Source organism: Cydia amplana, chromosome Z (genome assembly GCF_948474715.1).
Source record: "Cydia amplana chromosome Z, ilCydAmpl1.1, whole genome shotgun sequence".
NCBI lineage: Eukaryota > Metazoa > Arthropoda > Insecta > Lepidoptera > Tortricidae > Cydia > Cydia amplana.
Window position 1 is genome coordinate 13,559,204 of NC_086096.1, and position 14,140 is coordinate 13,573,343.

Sequence of the window (14,140 nt, forward strand, 5' to 3'; positions counted from 1 at the left end):
AACTGTAGGTACCTAAGTCAAAAAGTTCACTACAAACGAACCATTGCACTCTATGACAAGGGCACTTTTATTTGCCGTGCACGTGAATACCAGAATCATTGAATGCGCGGGGCGGTGTCAAAATAAAACCGAGGTTTAAACTTACAAAAGGCTTAATTGAACTGGCAGCTACGTGTAAATGGATTTCATCATATACCTCACAAAAAAAATCCCGCTGAGTAAATTCATTTACCAATATTTTCGTACAAGATAAGTCTCATTATAGAGATGCAAATAAAATTGGCGAAACCGAATACGACCAAGTTTATGCTAAATGTAAATGCTGAACATACTATGTTATATTGCAGGTACTACGCTGATATCCGCTAAGTATAAATAACCCGGCCAAATATATGTTGGTACATGCGTAAATGAGGGTCTGTAACCGCGAAAATCGAAGTTTGCAAATTGCGGGCATTTTTCTCTGTCACACTAATTACGCCTTCATTGGAGTACAAGAGAAAGATCCCGCAATTTGCGAAATTCGGTTTTCGCGGTAGCCCCTCTGCTACTATACAAATGACTCAAGATTCGTAGCACATGTTCGCGGCCTACGAGCTACATACGCTCTCGTAGCGTCTACTTCGCCGCGCCAGACTTTATTCGTCTCACTGGCTATTGACCCCAACCTCGTCTCGCGTCTGCTTCGGTAAACTAAAAGATGAAAACTGTGTAAATCTCTTTTTTTATGATATAGGAGGCAAACGAGCAGACGGATCACCTGATGGTAAGCAATTACCGCCGCCCATAGACACCCGCAACACCAGAAGGTTTGCAAGCGCGTTGCCGGCCTTTAAGATGATGGGAGTACGCTCTTTTCTTGAAGGTTTGAAGGTCGTATCGGTCCGGAAATACCGCAGGCGACAGTTCATTATTGTATTCACCGTATACACGTTGCAATACGCTGTTTTTTTCGCCATTTTCTACTGGCTACTTTAATTAGAACAAATCTACCGCAGCCGCCGTTTTCCAGCTAATGTTTTGTAGTTTTTAAATAATGCTGATATTAACACACGAGTAGGTGTTGGTCAATGAAAGATCGATCTTGAGATAATGTCTGAGCTCGTACTATATTAATTGAAACACAGTGTAAGGGCAACTCAAAAAATTGGGATGGATTGGGATAGTTTATTCTATTTCTTGATTTTAAGCACGCTTATACCAAATTAACCTTTAATATATGTGACGCGCCAGCACTCTTATGAACCTACAAGAAGCAAATACGTCAGTGAAATAAGCCTAACAATTGAATATCCAGAAATAGAGACATGTACAATGTCATTGTCCTTCCCAGAATTGACGAAATAGCGTATACGAGTTACATTCACCAAACAGATAGAGGTGTGAGATAGCTTGCATTCATTCGTGGAGCTTGCGGCGAGGCGGGGCGAACGAGGTTGACTGAATTGTCGAAAATCGATGCGGGCGCGCGAACCGGCGATTACACGTGGAGACCTCTCGCAGGTCACTTTGACGCTCGACGAAACCGTCACATGTCAGTTAAGATCGGTTTTCCTAGGATAGCGGTGCCGTCATATAGCGGCCGTCTCCATACTAAATAATACGGCTAAATATGGATGTCGTAGTATTTGTATGGAGACGGCCGCAATATGACGGCACCGCTTTCGGAGGAAACCAAAGCTTCTGGACAGATGACTACGAGACGTAATCAGATCACAGTCAACAGCGCTGTGCTAGGCTAGGCGCTAGGAGTTATAAATAGTAATAAATCAAACATTCCTTAAATTTATTTATGTATGGTAGTGTATGTAGTTTATACTTTTTACTATTTATGTATGTGTATTTTGGGTATTTTTATTTCTCAACTTCTATCACTCACTGCATCACCTACTCACATTACTTGTTTTTTTTTGCCGTGTCTCCAATACCCTAAGGTTGTCTGGGAGAGATCGCTCTTTAGCGATAAGACCGCCTGTTGTCTACCATAGTTTAAGTTATACTTAATTTTTAGGGTTCCGTACCCAAAAGGTAAAAACGGGACCCTATTACTAAGACTCCGCTGTCCGTCCGTCCGTCCGTCCGTCTGTCACCAGGCTGTATCTCACGAACCGTGATAGCTTGAAATTTTCACAGATGATGTATTTCTGTTGCCGCTATAACAACAAATACCAAAAACAGAATAAATAAAAGATTTAAGTGGGGCTCCCATACAACAAACGTGATTTTTGACCGAAGTTAAGCAACGTCGGGCGGGGTCAGTACTTGGATGGGTGACCGTTTTTTTGCTTGTTTTGCTCTATTTTTGTTGATGGTGCGGAACCCTCCGTGCGCGAGTCCGACTCGCACTTGGCCGGTTTTTATGTTCTTTGTCATGTTGGTGAGCAATAAAGAATATTTGTATTGTATTGTATTCCCTAATTATTTTCTCCATACATCACCATACTCGTATCATCCCTACTGCCGACTGTTCTATTGTTTTAGAATACACACAAATCGCAAATATACAAGATTATATTAAATTAGCTTTTGCCCCCGACTTCGTCTGCGTGGAATTAGTTCCAGTAAGAGCAAGTATAGCGCCTGGATAGATAGATATTTATTGGTAGTAATCATAAACTGTCAGTTACATATTTAACAATAATTAATTACAAATGATAATAGATTTAGATTCACATGTCAATAATATTTAAAAAGTAGATAAGTAACTATTAAAATAATAATGTCAACAATCCCATAATTCAACTTCATTAAGAATACAATTTAATGGCAAACTAATTGTTTTTGAGCATAATGCTTATTACTGAATCGCGATTAGAAAGGGATTGAGATAGCTGTCAATCCATATTGATTTTGACGTAAGTGTATGGAAATCTGTTATTTCTAATCCCTTTCTGATCGCGGCATGATAATAATTACTTACAGCAATTAACAGGCAATTCATTAATTTCCCCATCCGAGGGGGGCGCCCCCTCCTTTTCACCCTCTTTAGGGATGACTTCCGACATAAAAACTATCCTATATCCTTCCCCGTAACTCAAACTATCTCTATGCCAAATTACATTAAACTACATCCGTTCAGCGGTTTAAGAGTGAAGAGGTAACAGACAGACAGACACACTTTGGCATTTACACTCTAGTTCTTACGAAAGCGACTGCCATCTGACCTTCCAACTCACAGGGGAAACTAGGCCTTATTGGGATTAGTCCGGTTTCCTCACGATGTTTTCCTTCACCGAAAAGCAACTGGCAAATATCAAATGATATTTCGTACATAAGTTCCGAAAAGCTCGTACCAATGAGCCGGGGTTTGAACCCGCGACCTCCGGATTGCAAGTCGCACAGTCTTACCGCTAGGCCACCAGCTTGTGGGACTTGTCTAATAATATTTATTATTAAATTATGTATTTTTAGTTACTGTTCAGATACCTACTTCCCAAGCGAACCCCACAGGCTCCCTCCCATAAGCCGTGGCAAAATGCCGGGACAACGCGAGGAAGATGATGACTGATAACTTGATCAGATACCATTTAATATATATTTTTGTCTTAATTCTAAGTATAAATATGATGAGGAGTTACATTTTATTCCAATTAGCTTGCCTACATAATTTTGAGCAAGGGTCTCTTTCACTAGAGTTATTTTTCCTTGTTGCTCGTAAATAGATAAAAAAGTTTTGGGAGCTGACTTCCTGTTAAAAGAAAACAGCATTCGTAAGAAGAATGAAATTGTCTTTTGTTGTCTTAAATCTTAGGTTTTTCATTAACTGGTCACTTCAATTTTATTATGATTAAGATGTGAATAATGATGCTTACAGAATCTAACCACTTAAAAGTTATTTGTACAACAAGAGATCAAAGTTTGATATTTCTTCAAGTGCTTATTTTGAGTCCCGTGCAAGTGAAAAATTCTATACTAGATTCACGAGCGTAGCGAGTGAATCTAATTTAGAATCTTGAGCGTAGTAAGGGACTCAAAAGCGCACGAGATGTAAATAACTTTGATCTCGTGTAGTTCACAAAACTTTTCACCTCAGCAGTGAGAACATATTAGAGAACCCGAAAAATGTATTCCTTCTTCATCACTTACCTCTATTCACTCATGTTTTCTTAAGATATACCAACAATTAAATTTTCACCTCAGCAGCTCGAACAAGGGTACTTTGCTACTTAAAAACAGTGAGCAAAATCGCATTTTGCTCACTGAGTGAGCAAAATCACATTTTGCTCATTTTGAATCACTCAGTGAGTAAGGGTACTTTGCTACTTAAAAACAGTGAGCAAAATCGCATTTTGCTCACTGAGTGAGCAAAATCACATTTTGCTCATTTTGACTCACTCAGTGAGCAAAATGCGATTTTGCTCACTGTTTTTAAGTAGCAAAGTACCCTTGTTCGAGCTGCTGAGGTGAAAAAATCTATTTTTTTATTCGGTAGACTGAAATGACAGTTCATAGTATGAACATAAAATGTCATTTCATACTAAGAAATGTCATTTTAGTCTACCGAATTAAAAAATAGACTTTAGAAAGGTACTATTTTGTTGGTCACAGCCGGGTCATTAGCCCTTAGCCCTATTACATCTCGTTCCTGGGATGTATACTTCATTTATTTGCTGTTAGGAAAGCCGCAACACGCCACTGTGCTTACAAGAGTTCTCGCAAAACACTTCACCCAGAATGAAAACCCTCGTGGTGGTTGGATATATTCCGGAACCCAATTAAGCCCCATATTGCATGGAAATTTGTCTATAGTCCATAATATAATAAACGACACCAAATATTAATACTACAAATTAGAACAAAATAATCAAACCTATAAAATTCCAAGAATAAAATTTAAAATTCATCTAAATCGGTTTAGCGGTTTATGCGTGAAGAGGTAACAGATTGACAGACACATACAATGCAACTGTACTTACATTCCACGTACAATCGCCTGCGCCTGCGCTCGTGGTGTTCCATCTTAGGGCGATACTCATTTGAACGCCTTACAGATAGTCACATACTAGCTCGGTTGCAAGGATTAAGGCAAATTTTTCTTAACTGGAACACCGCGAGCGCAGGCGATTGTACATTTTGCTAGGTGAAAACAAGTGTAAGATGTCACAAGCCGTAAATACTATTGCGAAATATGTAATGAGACTAATGAGAATGAAAATGAGGATGATGGACAAAGGCACGAAGAAGAACATAACATGAACATGAGCACGTCACCCAGCTTTTCTTAACTTCGTTCCAACCGAGTGTTCCATGTGGTTCCACCTTCCACCATAGTCTAAAAAACATGGTCTTCTCTTCCCAGAGTGACACAAGCCTACGTCACAATAGCATTGCCACTTTATATAGCGCTATCGCATATTATAGCGCTCTCGCATGATGACGTAGGCTTGTGTCAGTCACGTGGTCGGAAGAGAGTACCAGGCGGAGTATATTATTATACCATGTGGTTCCACGACACTCACCTTTGTTTTCATTTTACACTCGCTTCTCATCTAGAAATTGCCTATTGGTTTCTATCTGTCATAAAAATGACTTGTTGATAGGGACTTTTTCACTTTAATAAAAATGTGTGCAATAACATAAATAAATAAAATAACTTACATTTAATAGTGGTGCTTTGAGAGTCCAAGTACCTACATAGTGATAGAATTATAAACTGTAATAGATGTCATATATTAAAGACACAAATCAAAATATTTAATAAAATAAATTGATTGGTTCCAAAGTTGTGTATTGTGATAGAACTTACAACTTAACGGCTTATTATCCTTTGTGGGTTTAACCTTTTCGACGCCGTGTCAAACACAAAAGCCGTCACGCTGACGCCACGTCACCGAAGTGTCAAAACTGAAATTGAACTTTATGCATATGCACGTAGGTCTATGTTGCTCTGTGATATGTGACCGATTAATCGGTCTTTGGCGTTGAACCTACGGTGCGGATATATCGGTCATTAGCGTCCAAAAGGTTAAATAAAAATGAAATAAATGCAGAAAACCACGAACAAATTGAACAAAGCAAAATAATCTCGCTAAATCAAACTAGTAGTGAAAACCGGGGCGTATTGTGGATTAACAATCAAATGGGCTTTGTGGAACGTCAATCGGAATTGTGAACCTTTAGGTGGCACGGATAAATGCTTCCATTACTTTGCTTTCTCAATAATCCATTTTGATTTTTTATTTTAATTTATCGGTTAATAAATGATGTTGGTGAATGGTGTGTGTTAAAGTTAATCAAACTAACCGCTTGTTGTTTATTGGGGCCATATTTTGTTTTGTATGTGGCAACGGACCATATTTTCACGGGTTCGGATCGGATTCGGATCGGACGTAATGCGAAACCGCCCTAAGTGTTTTTGTGTGAAATCAGTTATTGTGATTAATTTTTGAAATGTATTCATCATCGCTGAACGTAATATGTATTGTATAGTGCGCAATTAACAATATCATTCAAGTCAAAATTCGTAACTGCAACGTAAGTGTCATGTAACAAATACATATTTGTTTTATACTCTAGGGTCTTGATTGTTGTTCTTTTACACATAGGCACTGCATAAGACATGTAAAACTTGTTATTCATTATTTTAGCTTAGGTATATATTTACGTCAATTTACGTAATACATACTTATCTTTTAGAAAGAGATAAATTAAATACTACAGCTTTTGAGCTACGCTGGGAGTGACATTTTGGCAGCAGTTTGTTTATTTTCGAGTTCGTGACGTCATCAAGATCACGTGACAGCTTGGAGCGTTTAGGCTCGAACTTTAAACACTAAACTAATTAAGCTATATTTTGTATTTAAAATTAATGAATAAAAATTTTAAATATTTTTTTTGTAATAATTACGTGTCTATCTATAAAATGAATACAGTTCTAAAAAATTGTCAACATCCCTATTACTCTTCAAAATTAAAATTTATAGAATAATTACATTGAGATTGTTTTGAAAGGAAATTATTTGCAAACTAAAACAAATGTCAAAGGCAATTAAAATAGCTGCCGCGAACTATTAATAATTGTAAGCCACTTTAAGCTTGTTAAGGGATCGCAGCCGAGAAATATTCTCCGTAACAGCCAACACAAAAATATTTATTTTTGTGTTGGCATTAAATCTGTTTTATCATGAAACAGAAAGTTATGAGGATATGGATATATCTAAATAGCCATTTTATAAAAGTCCAACTTACCTCGTTTCATATCGGATAACAAATAATCTATCAGATACATTCTTGTTAACGTACCTATTATCCTTAACAATTTTATATTCAAATGTAACGCACGTTTTAGTTTACTTGTGTGAAAAGATTAAATACCGCTTTATGAACAGATTTGTGTACATGACACAACAGGTTAAATACTAAAATCTATTCTATTCTGAAGGATAACTTATCGACACATGGAATTCGATAAGTTACCTAAAGTCCGTCAACCAAATCTTGTCAGTAGTAAAAGGCGGCAAATTTGAAAAATCGCGGGTTAGCAACACTGTGTTCAAATAATTCCAAAACGCGTGTCATCTGTGTTTTATCTGTGGAATGTGGATCGTGAATGACAGCCGTCACCTTATTTGTTTTCATTTGGTTTTCATTCTGAATCGTTTCTGTTTCAAGAGATATTTCTGCTGTCACCATTAAATACCAATACATTAAATAAGAATAAGCAAAGCTAAGGGGCCTACAATGTACAATCATGCTCGTTGATGGTAAACATTACTAAAAATTGAGGTTATGACAAGTATTGGAAGAACTCTTTCGAACTTTTAAGATTATGTTCAGTTTTTTGTTTTAGGGTTAAAAGGCATAAATAAAATTAAAACGTACCTATGCCTAAATCTATCCAACAAGACCATAAATTGTGTCCTGGAAACCGTCCATAGGCCCACATGTCTAATATTTTCAGCAATCAGTTGTGACTATTTACAAAGGTAAACCTTTTAAACAGTATTAAGAGCCTTGATTATATCGCCGTTCTTTCGCAATATCTACCTAATCCATACACGTTTGTTGCAGGATTAAATCTTGCCCAATATAAGGCGTTCGTAGTAGGTAGTATCTTTTCAGACAATACTTACCTATGGCGGTTTATGTACGTGTAAAACGCAACCAAGTCGAAAAGTGACCCTTATCTTATTTACCTTTAAATTAAATAAACACCCAAATATCAGTTGTTTTATTTTTAATATGTATATTGTACAATATATACCAATCAAGAAAATTACACAGGTATGTCATATTCATCCAGAACAGTACACTAATTTACATTAACAAGTGGCATATTATATTGTAAATAACAAATATATGCACTATCTAATTATCTGCATTTTGATATGATTTTATTTTAGTAAACTTAGAAGACATAGATAGGGAACAAAGAGAATATAAGCACTTCTATAGGGAGTTGTTTTTGATATCTTCAAATTTGTTCATCATTTTGATTAACATTGTTTTAACATCGCTTTTAAATTGTCCGTCCATGTTTCAATTTTTTTTAATAAACCGCGAGTGACAATTTGAATTGACGTACGCACGCAGGGCGCGCTCAGCGGAAAAAAAAACTGTTGGTTCGATGTACATTGTTGCTTTTCTTAGCGCAATACTGCTCTTTGAGTGTTGCCCTACTTTAGTTTGCTTTACATTGCTACTGACAAGATTTGGTTGACGGACTATATAAAACGCTCTGTCAGGTCGAAAATTCCGAACTTTGGACAACCCTATAGTATAAATGTTAAGTGGTGCGATTAACCCTAAATACGCGTCAAGGTTGCGTGAGGTACGGTACACGCGCCGCGTTGTTTGCATGGGCGGTTGTTTTGTCATTTGTGCGATCAACGGAATGTAGGAAAAACAACATTCTACATTAGATAATCTAATGACACTATGTATAATTGTTTTTTCGCGGTAAAAGCAATCGCATTATACCTTAAACCGCGCGCTTTACAAATTACTTTAAAAACAAACAACAATCTCCGGCATTCAGCCACGACTGAAATTTGTGTAATAATATTTTAAACGGCTAATATAAACAAATTTAATATTTTAGATGATACTTCAATGCATGCAAACTCGGACTGTCCACTACTCAGAGCACACAACTGGACATCTCAAGTTACTGTATTAAACTGTTTTCATAACACGTGGATGAGTCAGACGGGCCTGTTTCTTGTAATAAGACGGGCTTGTAACAAGATCTATAAGCATAAGTTTAAAAAACATGCTCAATTATTATTGCACATACTTACAAGTTTGTTTACAATTATAACTTGGGCTATACATCGTGGTACTCGTGATGGTAATGCAGTTGGCATGGCATATAAAGTTATTCCGACGCGGACGTCGCGGTCGGGAGCTAGTAATTTATATACATATGTACATATGTATCTTAGGTATGCATTATCACCTGAGAGTTGCCTCTTTCTTCTCTCAAAACAAAATGCCAATTTTGACTGACAAACTTCCAACCTACGCAAATCAGTAACTGCTAATAAAACATATACAACGAACTCAAATTAAGTGGCCTGCCAGTTCAATAGAAAATTTGTACCTAGCCTTGAGAGTAGGTAGAGTCGGTTCAAGATAACGCAACGAGTGTGGAAATCACTACACCTTATAAAACAAGGTCCCCCGCCGCATCTGTCTGTGTATATTCGCGACAAACTTAAAAACTATTGAACGTATTTTCATGCGGCATTCACCCACAGACTTGTCATTCTCGCGCTCGCGCTTGACAGACAGCTGAAGTGTGCGAAAGGGAAGCCATCACGTATATGAACATCGCATGAGTGCGAAAGAGTCAGACTACAAATGAGAAAACGTGACCATTTTTGAGTTTGACGACGGCCGCGGACGGCCAAGAGCGTATCACCGTAATTTTCAATTTGAAAAATATACACAAATTCGGAAGAAAACTATTTGATAAAGTAATACAATGAAGATAGTGTCTTGTAGTATACCGGATTTCAGTGTCTCGGGGCCAAATAAACCTAGCAAATACTCATTTCAGAGGAATAATGATATTCCGAGCGAAATTTTCTTAACGATATTTTGTCAAATTAACAGCATAAAAAGTGTAAGAAGCCGGTTTATACAGTTGATTATAAGTTTTTCTTCCTTTGTGTGCTAATATTTTATCATATAACTCAATAATTTAAAATATTTTGTGTAAAAACATAACCTGTTACTTTACGTTAGGGCTTGACAAAATGTTCAGATGACAGTATCGATAACTTGTCGGTATATTAATAGATAGCTATAATCATTTCTTCACAAGACATAATCCAATATTATTATGGAATAATAACATCAATAAATTGCTCTCATAATTAGCTTAAGATAATTTATAAGTGCTTGTTGCTAGGCCTACATGAATAAAGTATATTTTGACTTGACCTGACTTGACATAATTAAGATATTAACCTTTATAACCGACTTCAAATAATAACGATTGTTATACCCTTTTTGAAGGTGCAGATGTTTAGCAGTAAATTTAAACTTCACTTTCCAACACAGTAAGAGTTAGACTAAGATAAGGCTGTAACGATTTTGATAGCACACGCAGTGCAGGTGTTATTTTATACATCATAATGTCGTAGAATTTTAACGTTTAAAATAACACATTTGAAAAAGTAGTCGATAAAGCAATCAAACACCGACAGATTATTAATATGTTGTAACATGACATCACTATTTTTGATCCCACATAGACAATTTACGCACACACTTGAATTTCATTTTTGGTCGCACTTTTGAAGATTGACAGTTGTTCTTGTCTATTCTAATTCTATGCATTCACCTATCAATAGCCTCCTGAGACCCAGAAGCATTTGTTTTGTTTTTGAATTTGGAACCCTTAGTTACTCAATGAGTGTACAAAATATTTTTTGGAATATGTACAAAAATTTGTATACGGGGTCTTAGGAGGATAGAGTGATTCTTGAAGAAAGTTTAGGTATAGATTTTGTGTTTATGTGGGAAGCGGGGGCGGGTCGCTAGTGTAGTCATAAATGACAAATTTCTATAAAAATTAGTGTTGTACCGACTATTGATTTGGCCGACTAGCCGACTAATCGGCGCTCGGATGGCCGATTAGTCGGCCGACTAGTCGGCTAGTCGGCCAGATCGTTAGTTTGGTCTAAGTTCAGTTCAAATGCACTAAAAAACAATCGTTTTACCCTTTCGTCGCGCTATTTATCATATAGTACCGCTAAAAAATTAAATAAAAAAATCCTAAGGTACCTAATATTTCACACGGCGACCGCACAATTGGACATAAAAAAGCGACCACAAGGTCAATAATTTCGAACAAAAGTTTTCGTAAGCACCCTAAATAAAAATTTGGGTAAAATAGGTAAGAAGCTTATGAAAATATGTGATGTTTATTTCTTTTTGCCCTGATTTTCTGTCACTTATAAAGTGCCGACTAATCGGCCATTTTTGCCGACTAGTCGCCGACTAATCGCCGACTACAAATGAGGCCGAATAGTCGGCTTTCCCGACTAGTCGGTACATCCCTAATAAAAATATGACGTTTACAATGGCGCTTCCAAATTTTGTTCTATCAATGTCTGTGCTGAGTTAGCTTAGACGGATTCTAGATGAGATTTAAGTGTTTTGATTAGGATGAAGGTTAAATTAAAATGAAAATACCTATTGGAAATATCTCCCCTCCATTCACTGGCAAACCACAGCCAAAGAACAGTGCTCGGAGCTTTATAATTTTAGGTGTCTTTTGTATTTATCTTGTTCATTTGTGTCGCATAGCAAAAAATACTAATTATAGAACAGGCAAGACAGAACATTATACGGCACATTTAATAGACTTTAGATTTATGTGTCGTATGTTTTTAGGATCCATTACCCCGTCAGTCTGTCTGCCAGCGGCCTGTAACTCAAGTAACGCACGTTACATTCTTCTGATTGCGATGGTTCTCTTACTGTTATAACAACAACAAAAAAATATTTACCCACGCAGCCCTTAAAAGCAAAAAACTCGGGTCAACGGTGTGTTTTAACATCAATAAAATAAAACGAAATCGCAGAAGAATAACTCAGTATCATCTCTAAATATCTATTAATCCATCCTGGGAACTTTGTTATTTGCGTTGCTCTCTAATGTGTACGAGTAGGTGCCTATTCGTAGTACCTAACAAAAAGGACTGCTTATCTGCAAGGCTTCACTGCAGGCAGCTATTAGAAAAGAAATAGCTCATATTCTTTGTTTTCCCATCATAGTGCAACGCTTTAAATAGCGTTCAGCGTTGAAAGCGCTTCTGAATTTTTAAGTTTCTCTTTTGTTAGCTCTAACGGAGTGAGAAAATGAATCCTGAAATAATCCTAACCCTCGAGTTATTTAGCCATATACAGTCAGCAGCAGAAGTTGCTAAGCGGGCCAGGTGTTCAAAATGATCTTGACGCGACTTTAAGGTTAAGAGAATAAGAGCGCCTCAAGGTAATTTTGAACACCACGCCCGCTTAGCAACTTCTGCTGCTGACTGTACTCAAAGCAATAATTGAAAAGCTAATAGTTCTCTAGGTTACTCAATGTGGCTTTGAAACTGTTGGTTAATAATAATTGCGAAGGTAGGTAGTATCCACTCAACCATAAACTTAAAAAAATAACAATATAAAACAAGAGTAACTTGCGAAGCCAGAAACGAAAGATTCCGTTTATTTAGTTTAGAAACATAACGCTCTCTTATTTACGTCACTTCATTCCGATCTCATTTAAGTAACGTTAACCCATGGCGTGTAAGAGAATTATTCAGATTAATAAATTCGCATATGCTTTAGTTCTACATAAACACAATTATATTTGTAAAGGCCCAAAAATATAAAGCAAGTCAGAAAAACATGAACACTCGCCTTGCCATGTCTAGTTTTAAATGACTTAAAATACGTTTTTATTGTCATGCATTTCATTTTAAAGGTGAAATACTAACCGACACGATATGTACATAGATACATCGTTTATAAAGAGCGGACTAGACAATGATAGCTTCTCAATTACTCGTATAAGGTTTCACTAGTATAGCGAGTCATGTCATGAATCGTCATTCCCTAGAAGTGAAATACTTGTAGAGTTCTGGTTCGGTATGCATGTTAATAAGTATGTATGCAAAATCGGTGGCATCTTAGGGGCGAAGGCAGGACGTCTAGCTTGCGGGCGTTCGTCCTTCGCTGAGATAGAGGTGACTCACCGAGCGGCTGGTGAAGCGCGGCGTGTGCGTCGCAGTCCGCGCAGATGGTGGAGCGCAGCATTCGCTCCCGCTGCAGCCGCCGCAGCAGCTGCAAGTGCTGCGGCGTGAACACCGTGCCCGAGCGCTCGCCCACCAGCAGAACGTCGCCCGTCTCCCACCACGCCTGCTCCCGGAGCGTGCCGTCCCTATTAAACAGCCCCATATCCTTGTACCCTTCCGGCGGGCTGAGCGCCCCGGGCTCTGGCTCCTGGTAGCGCTGCTCGCACGCCCCACAACCGGAGCACTCCTCGCTCTCGCCTTCATCTGAATACCCGCACTCATCGCGTACGACAATAATGTAATCCGCTTCGAAAAATTCATTCGCGGTCTCGTCAAAAACTACTCTGTGCTTTTTTGATTTACTGCCTTTTTTGAGAGACGATTTTAGGTTGTCGTGATCCTTGTTGTGACGGTTGTCGCGGGCGGCGCGATCGCCGCGCATGGTCGCGGCACGCGTCGAATCGCGACGCGAGTGCTCGCCGGAGTGCCGGAGTGGCGCTGGCGAAGTGCCGCCGCGGCGGCGAGTCGCGACGGTGCGGAGGCGGCAGCGGACGCGACGCACGGCGCACGGCTCCAGACTTAGCACAAGCGAGTCGACCGCGTCGGCATCAGGCAGGCGGTTCGCCGACTGCAGCGCCGCGCCGCTCGTCCTATCGATCGCTTTCGCCCGCCTCTCACCGTCCTCTCACTTACTACTTACTGTATGGGACTCGGTGACGATTTTTACATGAAACGCTAACGGTCACCTTTTACATATGAACATATAATTAATTTTTACTACTATAGCCCTTGTTTTTGAATTACAATAAAATGATATTACACTGGGTAATGTTGTGTTGGATAAAATTAATCACTATAAAAAAAAATTCTTCGTCTGCTTAAAAAGTACATACCTAATAAAAACTGAA

The 14,140-nt window shown here is 38.3% G+C and overlaps 1 protein-coding gene across 1 annotated transcript in view; it reads right to left on the bottom strand.

The window, feature by feature from the left end:
- The window catches only part of LOC134661198 (uncharacterized), a 40,658-nt gene extending 26,860 nt beyond the window's left edge, over positions 1-13,798 (bottom strand). Inside the window, exon 1 of the mRNA XM_063517166.1 lies at positions 13,194-13,798. Within this exon, the coding sequence (XP_063373236.1) occupies positions 13,194-13,674 (481 nt within the window). The 5' untranslated portion in view covers positions 13,675-13,798. The remainder of the gene's footprint in view (positions 1-13,193) is intronic.
- Positions 13,799-14,140: the final 342 nt, after the last annotated feature.